This window comes from Leucopleurus acutus (assembly GCF_964270905.1).
Source record: "Leucopleurus acutus genome assembly, chromosome: 12".
NCBI lineage: Eukaryota > Metazoa > Chordata > Mammalia > Artiodactyla > Delphinidae > Leucopleurus > Leucopleurus acutus.
The window spans coordinates 16,516,929-16,537,884 of NC_139154.1; the positions used below are offsets into that span (position 1 = coordinate 16,516,929).

The 20,956-nt window shown below is 47.0% G+C and overlaps 1 protein-coding gene across 1 annotated transcript in view; it reads right to left on the bottom strand.

Annotated features, from left to right (window-relative positions):
- LOC309969414 (two pore channel protein 2-like) overlaps positions 1-20,956 on the bottom strand; it is a gene marked incomplete at both ends in the record, with an annotated part of 38,332 nt that overhangs the window by 3,703 nt on the left and 13,673 nt on the right. Inside the window, 12 exons of the mRNA XM_082851228.1 lie at positions 85-166; positions 256-496; positions 2,671-2,740; positions 3,943-4,026; positions 5,055-5,123; positions 6,616-6,801; positions 8,647-8,791; positions 12,738-12,939; positions 16,349-16,475; positions 18,175-18,276; positions 18,481-18,599; positions 18,930-19,046. Coding sequence (XP_082707354.1) covers positions 85-166; positions 256-496; positions 2,671-2,740; positions 3,943-4,026; positions 5,055-5,123; positions 6,616-6,801; positions 8,647-8,791; positions 12,738-12,939; positions 16,349-16,475; positions 18,175-18,276; positions 18,481-18,599; positions 18,930-19,046 — 1,544 coding nt within the window. The remainder of the gene's footprint in view (positions 1-84; positions 167-255; positions 497-2,670; positions 2,741-3,942; positions 4,027-5,054; positions 5,124-6,615; positions 6,802-8,646; positions 8,792-12,737; positions 12,940-16,348; positions 16,476-18,174; positions 18,277-18,480; positions 18,600-18,929; positions 19,047-20,956) is intronic.

Sequence of the window (20,956 nt, forward strand, 5' to 3'; positions counted from 1 at the left end):
GGAGCCAGGGAGGAGGGAGGTGCGAGCAGCTGTAGATCTGAGAGGGGGGATCTGCAACGGCCCACCCGGCAGGAGCAAACTCACTTAACAATGAGGATGACGACCACGACGTGGAAGCCGATGAAATACAGCTTTGACGCCTGGTGAGTCACGAGGGCAAAGCCATCTGCGAGGAGTGGGAAGCTAAGGAAACAAACATTCAAGGAGCCGAGACCCAATCCTCCCGGAAGGTGCTCTCAGCATCCCCCGCCACACCCGCCTCCTCGGAAAGGATATCGTGCCACTGGTTAACCACAGTGAGCTCTGTCAGCAGGATGAGAGAGGCAGCCAGGTCATTGAAGTTGTTCCTGCAGTACCTGCCTCGGGCAAACGCTGAGTCTTTTAGGGCTGGGTTCCCACACACCAGGGCATCAGGACTGGTGGAACTGGGGTCAAAGAAGTGGACTTTGCCGTGGAACACTTCCATCCCGATGATGGCAAACACGTAGTAGACCACCTAGGGCGGGCGGCACCGGGCACGAGTGGGCAGGTGGGATGAGAGGAGGCAGGTGGACGCAGACACGGGTCAGCCTGCGACAACGGCCGGCAGTAAGGGCTGCGACCCTCATTCTGGGGATGGCTTTCGCCACGGCCACAAGTTCCAGCAGCATCAGGAACAGGGTGGGATGGGTCAGCCCACTGGCCACTGGGCTGTTCAGGGACAGGGGCACGGCCAGCTGGACCACACCTTGACCTCTGCTGTGGTCCCCGTTTACAAAGACAAAATGATGCTGTTAGTGAGTTAGTGGGTTAAATACTCAATAAATAATATCAATAGTTAGGCCGCTAGGGAAAAAAATAATAAATTTGGATCTTTACCTCATTTGTTTTGTTTTTTGTTTTTTTGGGTTTTTTTGGATTTTTTTGGCTGTGCCACGCGGCATATAGGATCTTAGTGCCCCGACCAGGGATCAAACCCGTGCCCCCCGCAGTGGAAGCGTGGAGTCTTAACCACTGGACTGCCAGGGAAGTCCCGTTCACCTCGTTTCTTATATCAAAATAAATTCCAAAGGTGTCAAAGAGTTAAATGTAAAAACCAAACTATAAAGGAGCTAGAAAAAAAAATCAAGTAGAGAAAAGCCTTATAAGCATGATATAAAACTAGAAACTGTAAAATAAAACATCAACAAGTATGACTACGTAATTAATTTAAACTTTCAGACAGCCGAAAAAATACAACAGAAAGCCTTTATTTAGGAAAAACAAAAACAAACAGGTGATGGATGAGGAGAGATAACTACTCTGTATACAACGTACCAAGGGCTTGTTTCCCTGATCGGCAAAACGCTCTTTCAAATCATATAAAAAAATACAACTAATAGAAAAATGGACCAAGGATACGAATTAAGCTGCTTATAAAAAAAAGATAAGCATAAGCGGCCCAAAGAACCTGGAAAACACACTCAGCCTCTGGAATAACTAAAGAAATGCACATCAAAGGGACACAGTGCCATTTTCTCACCCATCAGATTGGAGAGTATGGAAATGTTTAATAAACCCAGCTGTGAGGGGTGCAGAGAAACAGATGCCGCACACACTGGCATTTGGAATACACAGGGAGCACATCCTTTGGAAGGCAATTCGCCACCACTGATCCAAACCGTGGACACATTTACCTTGTGACCTAGCAGTTCCACTGCTAGGAATGTACCCAACAGAAACACTCACAAAAGCAAAGACACACACAAGATGGGCTTCACCCCATCATCTGTGATGGCAAAGAAGTGAAATCTCTAGTGGTCGGCCAGTGATCAGCCATGTTCTGGAGTCTTCCCAGTCTTCCCTCAGTGGGACACTTTGCATCAGAGCAGAACTCACATGGGTGCACGTGTCCTCCAGGACATGTGACAAAGACATTGGGAAGACATTGGATAGAAAAAAGTTGTGCCATGTTTGGTACAGATGATCCCATTTGACACAACAATAAACTGCATACACATACATCTGGAAATGACATGCCTGTTGTATGGACGGAAATGTTTAGGAAGCGTAACGAGAAACTCTTAATCATGGTTGCCTCTGGGAAAGAGGCACGCGGTGGATGAGAATGCGCGACCTGCAGTCCATCTTCATTCTTCTGTGCTAATTGAATTGTTTTGTTTTGTTTTGTTTTACCACTTTAACAGATAGAAGATAAGTGCCCTGCAGCAGATATTCAAGCTTCCTCATCCATAGCATGGAATCACTCCTGGGTGGGGGGCCCAGTCCCCTCACAGCCTCGCGTGGCTACGTTCTTACCACTGGGCTTCTGGAGGAGCAGGTGGGCTTTCTTCTGAGCAGAACAAAGAAGGATCTGAGGCCAGGGGGGCAGAGCCATGCTCTGGAAGGAGCCTACACCCCTGAGACCCACCTGCTGGCTAGGAATACCCCCCTGGACCGTGGGTGAGAAACACACTTTGACGAGATTAACCCACTGAGGTTGGGTTTATTACAGCAGCCAGTGTACCTGGACGGCTATATGCCCCATGTTTCTACACACTTGATATTTCTAAAAATAGCTCCTAGAAACCCCTTGAATCTCATTGACTTCATCTCCCTTTCTTTCCCTCACTTAAAATAAGGCTCACAGAGACCTGCTAAGAATGAACATCTTATCGCTTGCTTCACGTAGAATAGGAACAGAACACTCACCAAGACCAGACCGCCAAACGTCAGCATCGTGGGGCCGATGTTAATTAAGGTGGTCACGATCACCCGGAATCTGGGATAAAACAAAGTTTCGGACACAAGGCAAAGGGAAGATAGATGTAAGTAAAACTGACACCACACTAGCATGTTTGGTTTCATGCCCCTCCCCCCAGTCCTGGATCTGTGCTGTAAATGCTGTCAGGAATCTGCCTTGACAATTTTGTCAGCATTAGTCCATCTACTGAACTGAGGGGGGAGTTCACTTGAGTCTCCCCTGAAGCAAAACAAAGCAAGACCGTTTTTAAAAACATAAGAAAGGTAATCACAGAGAGTTTCACTAGTAGGACAGGTGGGTATTGAGGCTGAAAAACCATCCACCCTCATCTGCTTTCTTCCCCCAACCTTTTTCTTCATCAAAAATTCAGCCTGGGGCTTCCCTGGTGGTGCAGTGGTTGAGAGTCCGCCTGCCGATGCAGGGGACACGGGTTCGTGCCCCGGTCCGGGAAGATCCCACGTGCCGCGGAGCGGCTGGGCCCGTGAGCCATGGCCGCTGAGCCTGCGCGTCCGGAGTCTGTGCTCCGCAATGGGAGAGGCCACAACAGTGAGAGGCCCACGTAACAAAAAAAAAAAAAAATTCAGCCTGTATTAAAGCTGACCTGGAGACTCAGCTGACCGGCCTGCTCCCCTACTTATTTTGCGGGGGGGCAGGCCAGTCCTCAGATGGCAGTCCCCACACACTCCTTGAAAGGAACCTGGCCTATCCAAAACAGGGTGGGTTTTTCCGGGTTTAGGGATCAGACTCCTAGGTTTGCATCCTAGTTCTGCCTCTTTCTAGCTGTGCACCACTGGGGGAACTACTTAACCTCTCTGAGCTTCATTGTCATCACCCAGGAACTAAAGATCATTAAAGCCCCTACATCAAGGGTCGTTGGAGGGATTTAACAAGACAATGGTTAGCACACCCCGTTAGCATTAGCTGCCATCGTGACCACTGTCCAGTCACCAGGCTGCAGGCACAGTTGAGGGACCACGTCGCAGGGTTGAAAGTGACGGACAGAATCCCTGCCCTCAGAGAGCTGCACTTCGGGGCTCTTCACCACCTTCTCGGGCTCCCTGCCCCTCCCCACCGCCCCCAGAGAACCCAGGTCCTCTATACAAGTTATATCCCGGGTTCACAGCTGGGCATGTTTCTAGTTCCCAGGCAGGGTGGTTTCTGTCAAGCCCGAATAAGGGGAACTGCCCGGGTGCAGCTGTTTCCCATGGCTTCATCTTTACCTCTGAATGCTGACAATGATCCGTAAGAGCCGGAGTATTCTCAAAATCAAGACAATATCCAGTATCTGCTGACTGTTGTATTTTCTCGCTGGAAAAAGAACACAACCATCTAACATTCCGGTTTCGGAGCGCCTCTGGCTTGTCCCTTTTATGCAGTGAGGTCTGAGACTCTGTGGGTCCTGGGGAACTATGCACTTCACTTCAAGAACAGGGTGATGGCTCTGAGCAATGAGGAAGTGAGGACTGCCTTCAACCAGTAACTCCCCCGGCCAATCGGCACCAAGCTGAGCATCCCCTCCAGCCCTAAAACTAAGAAGCAGGAGTGGGCTTCCCTGGTGGCGCAGTGGTTGAGAGTCCGCCTGCCGATGCAGGGCACACGGGTTCATGCCCCGCTCCGGGAAGATCCCACATGCCGTGGAGCGGCTGGGCCCGTGAGCCATGGCCGCTGAGCCTGCGCGTCCGGACCCTGTGCTCCGCAACGGGAGAGGCCACAACAGTGAGAGGCCCGCGTACCGCAAAAAAAAAAAAAAAAAAAAAAAAAAAAAGAAGCAGGAGTGTAGGAACAGACTTCAGAGCATAATCAAGAACTGACTGTGGATCCCGCTCTACAGAACGCACTTCAGCAAGCCGTCCCTCCCCCCAGCATTCATTTCATAGTCATGTTAAGAAGCTTCTCTATCTCTAATAATCCCCTCTGCCATCTACAGGAAGGAGTGTGCAGGGCAGTGGCGGCACAGGTAGAGGAGCCAGAGGAGGGTAGAAAGGAGAGGGTGGTGGGCAGAGGCTGATGAAGAGCTCCTGCTACAGCTGGACCCTGGGTTGGGGGCCAACATGGGCAGAGGGTCAAGGATGAGCGCTGAGACCAAGGGCCGTTTGGAGAGATGACCAGCTGAGTGTTTGGTGTGGTGATACCTACAAATGAAATCTCTACCATACAACCAGACACAAACAAAGCTACCATCCCTCTCCAGAAAGCGGAAGAGTTTTACTAATTCTCCTGTGTCCCCACTGCCTCGTCCCAAACACCCTAATGGTACACCATGGATGTTCTACAAAGTTTACTGATTGAACACACGCTCCCGGGAGGCGGGGAAGCTGAGAGCCGGTGACACTGACCTGACTGAATGGTGGTGTTGGCCACAGTGGCCACCAGGGCTGCGATGATGATCAGCGTATCAAACCTAAGATTTGGTGGAGAAGCAACGTCAGTAAGGAGTCAAGGGAAAGGCCTGTCAAGCTCGGGATACAGCGAATCCTGAGAAAACTCTGAATCCAATCTCTTACTCAAAGCAACGATCCAGCCGTCAAATTGATTTCCATAATTTTTAGGACAGCAGGTACAAAGCAAGAAACACTGTGTTTGATCATTTACTGGCTGCTCCAATGAACCATCGAAGGAAATTTGTAGGAATCAGCTAATTCATATCACTCTGTCTTCCAACATAACTATATACTTGCAAGAATACTTTGACACATTTTCAGAATACATAGTGTAATCTTTCTCGGTATTCATCTTACTAAATGCATGGCAACTTTATTTATTTATTTTTTTATTTATCTGGCCATGCCATGCGGCTTGGGGGATCTTAGTCCCCCTACCAGGGATTGAACCCACCCACTTGACAGTGAAAGCACAGAGTCCTAACTGCTGAAGTGTCAGGGAATTCCCTGCAACTGTTTAATTAAAGGGGAAACTCATCATGCCGTGACTTTTCTCACGACGGTGCCACTGCCTTGGATAACACTGGTCAGCTGGCCACACGCACACCTGAGTGAGTTTCTTGGCACTGGGAGCAGTGACCACAGAGATCCAACCCTGCTGAGCTGTGCACTACCCGTGATGGCTGACATTCAGTGGTACTCAAGATGGTGTGCAGCATGTGGGTGATGGTTTAAGACCGGGAGGTACAGAGCCTGGAGCAGAGAAGGTCACAGGAGAAACATCCAGCCCGGGAAAGAGCTTGCTAAGGGTCCTCATCGTCCAGCCACACAGGCCAAGTTTTCCAATAACAAGAGTAGGGAGCGGGCTGGGCAACCACGGAAGGAATTGTCTCATTGGGTGCGACATTCTAAGAGCCTTTCCAAATCCAAGATGCCGTGATCTGTGATTCTAATTTTAGACAGTCATTCAAACTGACATCCTAAATGACAGCTTTGAGAACCAGATGTTCCCCTGCCCTCAAGACTTCATCATAAGAAGCCTCGGGCTTCCCTGGTGGCGCAGTGGTTAAGAATCCGCCTGCCAATGCAGGGGACAGGGGTTCGAGCCCTGGTCCAGGAAAATCCCACATGCCGCGGAGCAACTGAGCCTGTGCGCCACAACTCCTGAGCCTGTGCTCTAGAGCTCACAAGCCACAACTACTGAGCCCACGTGCCACAACTACTGAAGCCTGCATGTCTAGAGCCCGTGCTCCGCAACAAGGGAAGCCACCGCAATGAGAAGCCCGCGCACCGCAACGAAGAGTAGCCCCCGCTCGCCACAGCTAGAGAAAGCCCACGTGCAGCAACGAAGCCCCAACACAGCCAAAAATAAATAAATAAATTTATTAAAAAAAAAAAGAAGCCTCAAAACTAGGCAGATGGAGCTTGAAACACTCCACAACGTTATTCCCCAAAGTGTGACAGAAAGCCCCTCTCTTCACCCACGGCCTCCTCCCCAAAACACAGACTCACCAGTTCCAGAACTGCTTCCTTCCAAAATAGGCTCTGGGTTCGTACGTGTACAATTTCAGGAGAATTTCAATAATATAGAGAGAAAGGAAAAGCCATTCTGCATAGGAAATTAAGGGGTTTTTCTCATCCAAAGCAATGAATATGGCATTTATTAGAATGATGACATCATAAACCCAGACAAAAATCCTGCCAGGAGGGAAAAAAGAAGATTCTGTTACCATACATTTCAGTTAAAAAAAAAAAAAAAAAAAAAAAAAGCAGGTTCAGAGCCCTGCAGGAACTACTGTGTTTCCTGTCAGTGTGATGAATATAAGATACTCACCACCCCCCATCCCACCAACACACACACACACACACACACACACACACACACACACACACACACACATACTCACTCAACATGGAAGGAAAGGTTCCACCATGGTTAGGGCTCTGAAATTCACCTGCCTCTCACTGACACTGGTACACTGGTATAGCCTTTCCCACCAAGGAGAAAATGAAGACAGAGTGAGGGGGAAGAACAGAGGCCTGGTTTTCCCAGGTTCGCCTTTTGGGCACAGTACCTGGATCAGATGAAAAGCTGGTAGAATCAGGGGGCAAGGAGAAGGTTTAGGGCTTAGCCCAGGACCATTACACCTTGACTACTTGACCCTGGAAAATTAACATCCTTAACTCAGAGAGCTTCTGAAAAACTCTTTACTCCTATCGCACACAAGTCTTCCAGGGGACTGACGTGCCCCACTTTCTCACCAAGTCTGGGGTGAAAAGGGGTGAAAAAAATAGGACAGTTGGGCTCTGACTCAACTTTTTAATTACAGAGCAGGCTGCCCCTCACAGGCATCTGTGCTCTGTGCTCCGGTGAACCCTGGGCGTGGCCATGGGAAGCAGGGGAGCGGGGGCTCCTACCCTCTTGTCCTGGGGAAGCTGCAGACTCTAGGCCTCAGCCCTGGATGCCACATGTGGTTACACAAACATCCACTGTGTGAAACACACCAGTAGTTCAATATTGAGATGAATGGAAAGGCGCCTCTACATAAAGGGCCTTCGTAAATATACAATATGGGAGCTAAAAGGGATATTTACCTACATCATAGGCTGGGCTACTTTCAAGGACTTCTATACCATTCACTTTTTTTTTAAAATTTTTGAATGTTATTTTATTTATTTTTTTATTCAGCAGGTTCTTATTAGTCATCCACTTTATACACATCAGTGTATACATGTCAATCCCAATCTCCCAAGTGAACCATTCACTTTTATGAAACATTAAATTCAAAGAAGGCAAGAGGGGAGCCTCTGCTGATAGGGGTGTTCCAGGCCACACATAGTAAAAATAAACTCTCCAGCTGGGATAAAGGACTCTTCTGGAGCCCATCTACTTGGGAATAAAAGAATTAATTGGCATTCTTTTTTTTTTTTTTTTGCAGTACACGGGCCCCTCACCACCGTGGCCTCTCCCATTGCGGAGCACAGGCTACAGACGCACAGCCTCAGCGGCCATGGCTCACGGGCCCAGCCGCTCCGCGGCATGTGGGATCTTCCCGGACCGGGGCACGAACCCGCGTCCCCTGCATCGGCAGGCGGACTCTCAACCACTGCGCCACCAGGGAAGCCCTAACTGGCATTCTTAACGGTCATTCCAGTAACTCTAACTCATGTCTACTTACCAGATACTTTACAAAATGCCATATTTGACATCAACTTCCTAATGACTCTGATGGGGCAGGAACTTCCTGAAATCAGAGAGTGGTCAGCTTCCCTGGCTCAGAAAGCACAGCCAGTCTGTGGCCCTTGAGCATTAAAAAACAAAAAAACAAAAAACACCGAAGAAGGAAGCATAATCTAGAAACCTGTCCTCTGGCTAAGGTTAAACATAGCAGAACCATTTCCATGCCTTCCCAAGAAACCAGAAGCAGTGAGCAGGGGAATGGTTTATAGCTTTAGTGATGAAACACATTCAGTCCGGACAGCATTAACAGATTCCTCTATTTTCAAAGCAATTTGGGAGAAAACCAGCCCCGTCTCACTTGCCTGTGCCGAACCATCTTCTGAACCAAGAGGCTTGGGGACGACTGGTATACCCGAGGCATCCAGGCTTCCAGCGGGTGTCTCTTGATGTTGATGGTGACCACCTGGATGTTGAGGAGGTCAGCCAAGCGTAGAAAGTTCGTTTTGTCTGCAATGAAAAAAGGACCCCCAAATACATGGCTGCTGTGACACTAGGGTTCAATGGGTGAAACAAAGCCAGCACAGACTCTTGGATCTGCGTTTCACAGGTGAAGATATGAAGCCTCAAAGGATGAAGGCCCAAGGCCAAGGGGACAGCGAGTGGCACAGCCTCCTGCTTGTCCTCACTCAGACCCTGAGCCAGCCCAAGGCAGCCAACCCAAGCATGTGACATCGCTAGTTCACAGACACCGCTGCCTCACTCCCTGCCTTCCACCTCACTCAGCCATTATGGCAGTCCAGCCATTATGGCAGTCCAAGCAAACCGATACAAGCAACGATTTCTCCATGAATTGTTAAATGAATTATTTTAAAGTGAACACTATGCGTTCCTTAAATTCTGAATGGAGACTTAAAGGTCCTCCCGGAGTAAGAAATCAAGGAAAAATTCTTTATGCTTTAAATGTACTATCCCCTAAAAAAAAAATAAATAAACCAAACAAACACAACAAACAAAAAGCCTCACTAGGGTGGAGGAAAAAAGGAATTTCAAGCTTAATGATCACCTTTTTTCTTTTAACAAAGTCTCTGACACACTCTCGGCTTGCACAAACGTATTAAAATGCTAAAGAAACTAGGTCTTAAAATGATTTTCTCCTTGACACAGGTGCCTTCCAGATAAAAACTTGAACTAACAAATCAGTTTATAAAGTCTGGCCCCCACAAGTATAAAATATGTAAAACAACCAAATATTCATTTAAACAGTATTTCTATATTCTAATTTCTTAAAAAAATCAGATGGGAACCAGGGAATTCTAACTTCATTTAATGTTCTTAGTGTCTCTACCTAATTAAAAAAATTTTTTTAAGATATGCAAATTAACAATAGACCAGCAATTAGTAGTTGTAAAAAGGCCATTGGGGGAAAAAAACAAGCTTTCTTTTTTTTTTTGGTAAAAAGGACACATTTTAAAGATCTGGTTACACACTTAAAATCTAAGGACTGGGGCTTCCGTGGTGGTGGCGCAGTGGTTGAGAGTCCGCCTGCCGATGCAGGGGACACAGGGGCAGTTTGTGCCCCGGTCCGGGAAGATCCCACGTGCCGCGGAGCGGCTGGGCCCGTGAGCCAGGGCCCGTGAGCCATGGCCGCTGAGCCTGCGCGTTCAGAGCCTGTGCTCCGCAACGGGAGAGGCCACAACAGCGAGAGAACCGCGTACCGCAAAAAAAAAAAAAAAAAAAAAAAAAATCTAAGGACTTTTGACCAAAAATTAAAATGTTCTAAAATTACTTTATAAATCAAATTAAAATAATTTAAAATTTGAATTCAAATGTATTTAATGCTCCCAGGAAAGGAAAACTAATAAATTGTTTTGTGATTTAGGGTTTAAAATGTGGCTTCGCATCTTCTTCCTGATTTTATCCAATGTAAGTACAAAGTGCAAATATAGAGTTTTAGTTCATGCAAACTTTGTTTTCTAAAGAGGCTAAAATGGTTGGAACTTCAAACATCCCTCCCCCTTATCTTATGGGTCAATCGGTATCATGATCTCAGCTAACATTTAGGTGTCTTTAAACCTTAACATAGGCCGGAACCAAGCGGCATGATTCAAACCGTGTTGTGATTTAAAAACTCGTATCTTTATCAACTGGCTTGTGTAAATCACATGATATTGTAAACCAAAAGTCCCTATAGGGTAACTCGCTTAAACTATATGGATACAGTGTCCAGAGTTTCACGCTTCTCTGACAAATCCTTGGTGTCAACAGGGAATCAACTACCCATGATTTCTTTTTTTTAGTTTTTTTTTTTTTTTTACCCATGATTTCTTAAACATATTTTCTAAAATTACTAATTGAGTTCGGGGCATTGGCCTAATGCATATTGAGATAAATAGTCAATAACTTGTATTTACCTAAAGACATAAGAAAATTACCAAAGAAGTTTCCAAAGAAATTAAGATGCTATGTCCCCATGTGTTAATATGTTTGTTCTTCATGACACCCAAGTGTCAATAGTTAGACTGACCTTATAAACAAAGAAACACTGTTTATCTGAGTGTGTCCTGGGGACCATGTGTATCTTTTCTGGATGAGCAGGAGATACCCAAGTATGAAGCCCTCACCAAGCCCAACAAAGACTCCTAAAAGCCCCTGCTCCTGGGTTTGCAGCAGCTCATCTTGTAAGAGCAACCCAGGAATTCACGCTACAGAAGGAAATCGCAGAGACAGTTTAGAAAGCCCTAAAGCTTCATCAACATCTTCAGAGTCTCAATTCTCTAGAAGCAGCAGAGGTATTAAATGATCAAAAGAGAATTCTCAAAAACAGAGGGGCTGAGGTCTAGGAATCCTGGACTGACATGGGCCACCATCCCACACCACTTCTTGGAGTGGGAGATCCAAGGGGGCCCAGGTCCCGACCTCTCCTCCAAGTCCTAGAGCAGCGCTCCTCCCTGGAGGAGTGTGGTCCCTGGGCCACGGCTGGTCCTGTCCTCATGCTCCCCGACTCACCCCCATGAGATCAGCCCTGAAAATTTAGAAACGTATAGAACAATTGACAGGATCATTTCATGCCTGTTGACTCTAATAATGAAAAATTGGGACTTGCGTTTTACATGTTTTTTTGATTTCATTTTTGTAGTTATTCATTTTTGTTGTATTTTACCCAAGTGTGCAGCTGCATGACAGGCTAGCAATTTAAAAGCTTCACTGCACTTCCCAAAGAGCTTGGGAAGCACGGTGCTCAAGGGTTGCCCAGCCGCCTTTCCCCCACCGTTAGCAGAACCCTAACCCTGACATGAGGATCTCACAGTGCATCACCGCCAATCCCTAATGGTGGCACCAAAGCCATCTCTTCAGGGTCTGAGAAGCCTGGATCCTGAGCCATTGAAACCTGGATCCTGGGTGGCTGAAGGGACGTGCCCAGGGCTCAATGGAAGGCACCTGTCAAACCCTGCTGACGTCCATCTTGGATCCAAAACCCTCATTATAAGATGCTGGCATCACCCACCTAACAGTGTCTTGCCACACAGTTCTCTTTTCCCTGGACACTCATGTAAGTTCCAGACAATCACTGTCATTTCCTTCTTCTCACACAGGCACCGAGTCCTAAAAAGCCCACGGCTCTGCTGGACTAGTTTGAGAGTCTTCGTCTCACGTAAATTTACATTCTATCAGACCTCCCACTCCATTTGGGTGTGTTTCCATCTAGACTTTTCTTGAAACTAGAGAAATGTGTGTGCCCTACAGTTTGGGGTGTATTTTAGTCATCTCACATCTTTCCCCACTGTTACCTCATCTTCACAGTCATTTTTAATGTCACCAAAATTTCCCGTTAAGTGACCCTCAGAATTTGGGGCAGCTTAGAGTAATGATAAAAAGCAGGGGCCTTGGAGTCAGATGGCCTGTACCACACTGCAGCTGTGTGGCTCTGGGCAACCGACCAAATCTCTTTGAGTCTCAGTTTCCATATTGACAGATGAGGATAACAAGACCTACAGCTCAGTGAGTCTGGGGAAGATCACATACACACAACAATCATGACAGTGTCTCACGCGTGGCAAGCATGCTACCAATATGAAACAGTATTGATAATAACTATCAACCGCTAATACATGAATATTTAGGTGACTTTCAACTTCTCAAATGCTAAACGCAATTTAGACGTTTATTTATACAGCCCTTTTCCATATTTTAGATGAGCTCCCTAAAGCAGAATCCTGGGAGGGGAATGACCGTGTTACAAGGTGAAGGGCTTCTGGAAGGCTCCTCACATGCTGACAACACACACCACGACACCCCTATCGGAACACAGCGTCACTGCCAGCGGGGAATGCCAATATACATTCTCAGTTGCAAACTTAAGAAAATGAACAAACATCCCATCACTTTTAGGAGCCCCCCCACCCCACTTTCTGATGCACGGGGAAGAGGAATTTCAGCGGCCAAGGCTTCTTACCCACATAACCCTTCTGTCCCTCGTCGGAGATCCTCAGAAGGAGCTCCAGGTGGGAACTGCTGATGTCTGGCGCCACGATCTTGGCCAGCTGCCTCCACTGGGCCTCCTTCACCACAAACTCTGTGCCCACCTTGACTTTCAGAATGTTGAAAGCCTCTATCATTTTGTGACGCTTCAGGTATGCCAGTGTGCGAATCTCATTCTTGAAAAAACAGAAGTGTGCTTTTTTAAGAGGAAGACTCAAGAAAGTCTTGATTTTCCACCTTAAACATTTCAAGGCAATGGAAGAGTTCATCTGAGTGTGTCCTGGGGACCATGTGCATTTTTCTGGATGAGCAGGAGATACCCAAGTGTAAAGTCCTCACCATGCTTGACAAAAAGTCCTCAAACCCCCGCTCCTGGGTTTACAACAGCCTATCTTGTAAGAGTGACTCAGGAATTCACACTACAGGAGGAAACTGCAAAGAGAAGTCACCATGGTTCTGCTAATTCACAAGGTACCAAATCCCTCCCCGGCTCCAGGGATGGGTAGCTAACCCCCACCTGCAGAAACAGAACTCAGCTTACCAAGTGCAAATGAGGGAACCCAGGAAGGATAACCTGTGTGGTGAGAAACAGAGCACCAGGAGGCAGACAGGTCCAAACTCCGCGCTGCCCAGGAGGAAGGGAGATTCCAGAAAAGAAGGAAATCAGGTTTGCTGCTGAGAGAGAGGGAGATGCAGGAGAGGGAGAAGACAGATCTATCATTAAGTCAATCAAGAAAGAGAGGCGGAGGGGGAAGAAATGCAGGGAAGTGAAACCAGGCTAGAAGTGGTCAGAAGGAAGAGGTCCAGGGCAGGAGGGTCAGCAAGTGTTTGCCAGGAGCTGCCATCCGGCTTGACTGTGCACAGGGAGTCTTCCAGACAAGGAGAACCCCCCTCATGTTACAATCGGCCACGTCGATGCCCACCCCTACTGCTCCCTTTAAGCTGATTACATGGCTAGACCTTAAATTCTTTTTTTAAATTGAAGTAGAGTTGACTTACAATGTTGTGCTAGTTTCAGGTGTACAGCAAAGTGATTCAGTTTTACATATATATATATATATATATATATATTCTTTTCCATTATAGTTTATTACAAGATATTTAATAAAGTCCTCTGTGCCATATAGTAGGACCTTGTCGTTTATCTATTTTATATATAGTAGTTTGTATCTGCTAATATCAAACTCCTAATTGATCCCTCTCTCCCTTTCTCCTTCAGTAATCATAAGTTTGTTTTCTATGTCTGAGAGTCTGTTTCTGTTTTGTAAGTAAGTTCATTTGTATCACTTTTTTTTTTTTTTTTTTGCGGTACGCGGGCCTCTCACTGTTGTGGCCTCTCCCGTTGCGGAGCACAGGCTCCGGACGCGCAGGCTCAGTGGCCATGGCTCACAGGCCCAGCTGCCCCGCGGCACGTGGGATCTTCCCGGACCGGGGCACGAACCCGCGTCCCCTGCATCGGCAGGCGGACGCTCAACCACTGCGCCACCAGGGAAGCCCTGTATCACATTTTAGATTCCACATATAAGTGATATCATATGATATTTGTCTTTCTCTGTCTGGCTTACTTCACTTAGTATGATCATCTCTAGGTCCATCCACATTGCTAAAATGGCATTATTTCATTCTCTTTTATGGCTGAGTGGTATTCCATTGTACATATGTACCACATCGTCTTTACCCATTCATCTGTTGATGGACATTTAGGTGGCTTCCATGTCTTGGCTATTGTGAATAGTGCTGCTATGATCATGGGGTACATGTGTCCTTTTGAATTAGAGTTTTCTCTGGGTATATGCCCAGGAGAGGGATTGCCAGGTCATATGGTAACTCTATTTTTAGTTTTTTATGGAACCTTCATACTGTTTTCCATAGTGGCTGCACCAGTTTACATTCCCAGCAGCAGTGTAGGAGGGCTCCCTTTTCTCCACACCCTCCAGCATTTGTTATTTATAGACCTTACATGCTTAATGGTACAGCTGTGTCTTCATCGCCTTTGACTCCTCAGAACTTTGGTGTTGGGCACAAAAAACACATTTAAGATACGCTTGCTGACTGATCCACGTGGCAGAAGATTAATTTTCGAGAAGCGTTAACTAAAAGAAACACTTCTTGGGGGAGGGGGAGCCACAGTTCTGTCCAGCGCACCAGACCCTCTGGGAATGCCTCTTCCTGCTCAGAAGGAGGGAGTCAGAGGAGGAGGGTTACTGGGAGGCCTGGCCTTGGGGTCGGGAGCAGCTGAGGTGCCCACAATGCACAGACTTCTCAGAGCCTGGACAGGCCAGACACCTTCAAAGGGAGGTTGGCCGAACCTCAGACGCAGCCCACCACCCACCTCTCCTTAGCTGCGAACATTTAAGTTCTCCCCGACTTTCTACTTGCCCCCTGGTGGGAACATCCCTAAGCAAAGAAAAATTCATAACAGAACCAAAAGGATCTAACTCAAAAGGCTATGTCTTCCCTTAAAGAAAATGACCCTTGGATGAAATGTATCTCTGTGCAATTAGTTTTACAATCCTAGCAAACAGCCAATGAGAGGCGTGCTCAGGTGGGTGACAGTGGGGCCCGCAGGTGAGATGACCCAGGTCTCCTGGCAGATTCCAGAAATAAAACACGCTGCGCCCCAAGCCCTCAGAAGCCTCTGCCCATGCAACACCTCCAGGAATTCTCCAGACATTAATCAAAGAAGAAGGCACCAGGGCAGAAACTATTGGCTTGAAGGTATTTTTGCTTCTGTTAGAGGTGGGAAAGGAGCTTGGAGAATATCCCCAACCCCAATGATACACAAAACATTTCCAGGAGCCATGAACTATCAGATGCATTAAGAGTGACGAAGAATGGATAAAGAAGATGTGGTCCATATATACAATGGAGTGTTACTCGGCCATAAAAAAGAACTCAATAATGCCATTTGCAGCACCATGGATGGACATAGAGATTGTCCTACTGAGTGAAGTAAGTCAGACAGAGAAGGACAAATATTGTATGATATCACTTATATGTGGAATGTTAAAAAAATGGTACAAATGAACTTATTTATAAAACAGAAATAAAGTTACAGATGTAGGAAATAATCTTATGGTTACTGGGGGGAAGGGGGGAAGGGATAAATTGGGAGATTGGGATTGACATATACAGACATTATATACAAAATAGATAACTAATAAGGACCTACTGTGTAGCACAGGGAACTCTACTCAATACTCTGTAATGACCTATACGGGAAAAGAATCTAAAAAAGAGTGGATATATGTATATGTATAACTGATTCACTTTGCTGTACAGCAGAAAGTAACACAAAGTTGTAAATCAACTATACTCCAGTAAAAACTTAAAAAATAAAAATAAAAGCGAGGAGCAAAGCCAGGACCTCCTCCTGCACGTGAGGCTGGGACACACCGTCAGACCCATTGCAGACTGGCAAAGAACCGCCTGGCCCAGCAGAGGACAGCAAGGCACCAAACAAGCCTTCAGATTCACCAAAGCAAGAGGTAAATGGACACATTCAAATATTTAGCAAATGCATCTGCCAGCCTCCCTGCTACTGCACCCAGCCAGGCACCCTGACCCCCGGTTCATGCATGTTACCTTTAAGTGCTTCCTATAATTGTTGTAGACGACGGCCAGAAAGACGGACATGAAGATGTAGGTGTTGATGATGATGTAGGTTATAAAGTACAGAGAATACCACCAATTGAACTCATAGGCAGGCATCCTAGAAGGAAATAATTATCTTTCATGGTTTCCCGTGCCCTGGGTCCACAGTGCATAGAAGGCTGACCGTAGGTGACATCCCACATGGACAATTCACATGCTCGAGGCACAGGAAAACATTCTCTCACTCTAACTCTCCCCCAAACTGTGCTATGGGGCCTCAAAGCCATAACCATCGTCAGTGCTAAAGAGCTCGCTCCAGACTGCCTTCTGAAATTCTTATTGCCTTAGAGGGGTGCCAAATTTCAAAGCAGGCAGGACCTTGGAGATCCCCCCATCCCTTCCTTCACAATGAGAAAATCAAAGCCCAGAAGGAGAGCCACTTGCCCAGAATTACAAAAAGAATCTGAACTATCGCTTGGAGTTATACTCAAGGCTTTTCAGGGACACCAGACTGCCTTGCTGGGGAGCAGATAATTTTCTGTCCACATTGGGACAATGAGAATGAAAGGCGTACCGTTAATAATGGTGCCGGGACAAACGGCATAAATCGGGATGCATGGTCACTCCACCTTTAATGGAAACTCGATTTTGTGCAGGAGGGGATGTTGAGGGGGGCAGCCTAATGTTTGAGGGGAAGATCTAAGAAAACACGAGGAGGGCCAGGAACTTCACCTTGCTCACTTTTTGCCAGAGCCAGGCCCAAGAATGAGCAGGAACCCAGAACAAGTTGACGTGATGATCCTACACACAACTAGACAACAGAAAGCCCGCCCCCTCCCGCAGTGCAGTATGGGAGGAGATGGGGTTGACGTTTGCAGTTAGAATTCTATCTACACTCTAGAACCCCAAGAGCTACCTACTCAGGGTAGCACTGGTAAATAATCTTACCTCCATGAACAAGGCAAATCATAATATACAGGACATTGGGGGGAAAAAAAACGTAATGTTTTTCTCCTAAATAATGTCCACATGCGTGGAGAATTTTCTTTCCTGTTTCATTTAGCCAGAAAACCACCTCAATGCTTAGGAGAACAAGCCATGATTCCTTTACAAAAATGGCTTAGGCGTTTCAACTGAAGACTCAAAGAAGATTCCAAAATAGAAAGTAGGCTCAAATATTTAAGTTGTATCTCCAGAGATGTCTCCTGTTGCTTTCATTTTTTAAAACATTCATCTAAATTTAGTTTTCAATAGAGTGGGTAGGCTATCGTTAGTGCCAACACTTTGCATTCTTCAAAAATTTTACAAGGGGGGGCTTCCCTGGTGGTGCAGTGGTTGGGAGTCCGCCTGCTGATGCAGGGGACGCGGGTTCGTACCCCAGTCCGGGAGGATCCCACATGCCGCGGAGCGGCTGGGCCCGTGAGACATGGCCGCTGAGCCTGCGTGTCCGGAGCCTGTGCTCCACAACGGGAGAGGCCACAACAGTGAGAGGCCCGCGTACCACAAAAAAAAAAAAAAAAAAAAAAAAAAAACTTTACAAGGGCCTTCCCTGGTGGTCCAGTGGTTAAGACTCCGTGCTTCCACTGCAGGGGGCATGGGTTCAATCCCTGGTCAGGGAACCCCAGGGAACTAAGATCCTGCATGCTGCACAGTGTGGCCAAAAAAAAAAAAAAAAAGAAAAAAAATAGTACACAAACATTTTACAATGAATATGAATAAACAGAAAAACAGTTTTTTTTTTCTTACAGCTGCTTTTAAGACAGTGAATTCTGTTACGGTAACAGATGCCCGTGAACATGAATTGGGGGCTCACATACATGACATCGGGGCTGTTTGCGGTAGTGACCAGCACGTAGAGCTCAAATGCTATGTCCAGGATGTTGGTGAAGTAGGGTGATCCTTCCACTGTTTTGAGACCCCTAAAAAGGAACCAGCAACACAGAGTGAAAAAAACCCACAGACATAAATGAAGCTGCAGTTTCTGACACACTTTTCCCTTTCGAGAACCCTCCTGGAGTGCCTGAACGAGGAAGATAGCATCTAGTGACCGATTCTGCCACGAACGGGCTGAACTCAGTCGTGGGAGAATTCTCAGGCAGAAACTTCCAGAGCAGCCTGCTCACCTATCCCCGAAAAGCTTCAAGGCCATGAGGGAGAATATCAACATGCTGAAGATGAACAAGAGGAAGACGTAGAGGATATCAGGCAGAGTGTTCCGGATGCTTCGAAAAGCCCTTCGGATCTGTGAAGACAACATTTCATTTCGTTTACGGGCAATCAGCTAATTTTCTGCAAAAACAAAAACCACACCCCCCCTTAGCAGATGCAAACGGGTATATCGAGAATGGATAAACCACAAGGTCCTACCGTACAGCACAAGGAACTATATTCAGTATCCTGGGATAAACCACAATGGAAAATAATATGAAAACGAATGTATATATATATATGTGTATAACTGAGTCGCTTTGCTGTACAGCAGTAATTAACACAACATTGTAATTCAACTATACTTGAGTAAAAAATAAGTTTAAAAAAACACGCCCTTTGGTATCCTAAATCATATCCTTACCTGACGACTTTCAGGGAAATTAATTAGGAAGACTGGCCTCAAGGCCCTTGACCATCGAACTCCGTGGATGTTAACAGCCTCCAGGGACCCATAGATAATCAGATCAATCAAGGTCAGCTGTGAGAGACACGGGACAGAGGTGTTGGTGCTGCCAGAGGACAGAGGAAGTGACCGTGTGGATGCATGTTCACTGACCCAGAAGGACGGTCACGATACGTCATGGAAAAAGGCACGTTTCATGAACAGCATAATCTGGTGTCATAATAGAACGTTAGTAGCAGCTGTCGTTTGAGACTTTACTATGTGCCATGTCCTCTAATAAGCTTTCCATAGATTATTCCGTTTATCTCACCACACCCCTAAAGTGGGCACCATTCCTGGATGGAAATGCTTGAAGCACAGTGAGGGAGATCACGTGGCCCCGGACACACAGCCAGTAGGGGGGGCAGACCTGGGACTGGAACCCAGGTAGTCTGGCATCAGAGCCCCAGCAGTTACCCACACATGGTTACCTACATGCACCCACAGTATACTGTACTTGATTTTAACTTCTCTTCAATTCTGCATATGAGATAGGTTTTCTAGCCTAGCAATGGGGTAGAAATATCTAGACTACAGAAAATTTTTATCATTCCTTATTAAGGTCAGTTTGTGATCCTGAGGACAGGCAAAAGAAGAAGGACCCAGTGCAGTTTAGAAAAATACAAGTTAAAAAAGAATAATCTACCGTCATCAAAAGTATTAGCTCAGTCCCTTTGGTGTCAAGGCATAGAGGATCGAGAGAGAGCCAGCACAGGGGAGAGAAAGGACAGAGACACAGAAAGACGCTGGTGTTGGCTGCTGCACTGCGTACCCACTGGAGGGAACCAGGGTGACTGTCCCAGGCCAGCATGGATGGACAGATCACCAAGGGTTATGGTATCTGAGGGGGCTTCCCGGAGAAGGCAGTCCCTGACGTAATCTTAAAGCAAAGAAAAAACTTTAAAAGGATAAAACTCAGAGAAGTCAAGTGCCATGGCAGGCAGACGGTAAAGGGACTCTCAGGAAGCAGAGGGTACTGGGGGTGGGGGCAGAGGAGAGCAGGAAGTGACCAGACCCCAGACCGAAGGCAGGTGGCTTTGAGGGCCAGGCTAAAAAGCTAAGTCTTATTCCCAGGGCCTGGGGAATCCAGAAAGTCTTTCAAATAAGGGTGATGGAGGCAAAGGAGTGAGACCCATCCTGGTAACAGATGGAGGACAGAGCTGGACAGGGCAACCGTGTCTCCTCATGCAGTTCACTCCATACACCTTTACGGAGCGCCTCTTACGTGCAGGGTATTGTTCTAGCTCCAGAGAGAGAGCAAAGAGCTAGCTAGAGAGTGCCTGCCCTCGAGGGGTGCGTCCGCCCGCAGGAAAGAGCAGCATTGATGTTAAGTATGCTCTCTGGCAGGTGTCGGGACCTGCTCTGGAGAAAACCTAGGTGAGGCAAGGGGCTGAGGATGTAGGGGGAGGGACAACCGAGCAGCACAGGGAGGAAGGAGACATGGGGGTGGGGAGGGACACAGAGCTTCAGCCACGACGAGGACTTGGGCTTTTTTCTGGTGGGATATGGGAAGCCGCTGAACGATCTGAAGCAGGGAGCACGCTGACCGGCCTTAGGACTTGGGCTTGAAAAGCGCGTGTGAGCCCATCATCTTCTGGGCTGCACGCTGGGCGTCTTAGGAGGTGCGGAGGGACCTCCGACCCTGTCCTAAGGAGGAGGGGGTCATGTAGCAAAAAGGGCCACAAAAGAGGTACCCGCTCTCCCGGACGAAGAGCAGGGGTGCCTTTTTCTATTTTATATACTCTTTATTGTTTGGATTTCTCTTTCTTCCAAAAATAACCTCTCCCCGCACTTTTTTTCTTTTTTTTTTTTATAGTTTTCCCACCCATCTCATCCTCCACCTTCCTGTGTCAGGCAACACTGTTTTCTGGACTGAACCCAAGCTGTGGTCACAGGTCTTATCCCAGATTGAGTGTTCTTGCATTGGTTTTTTAATAATAGAAAGT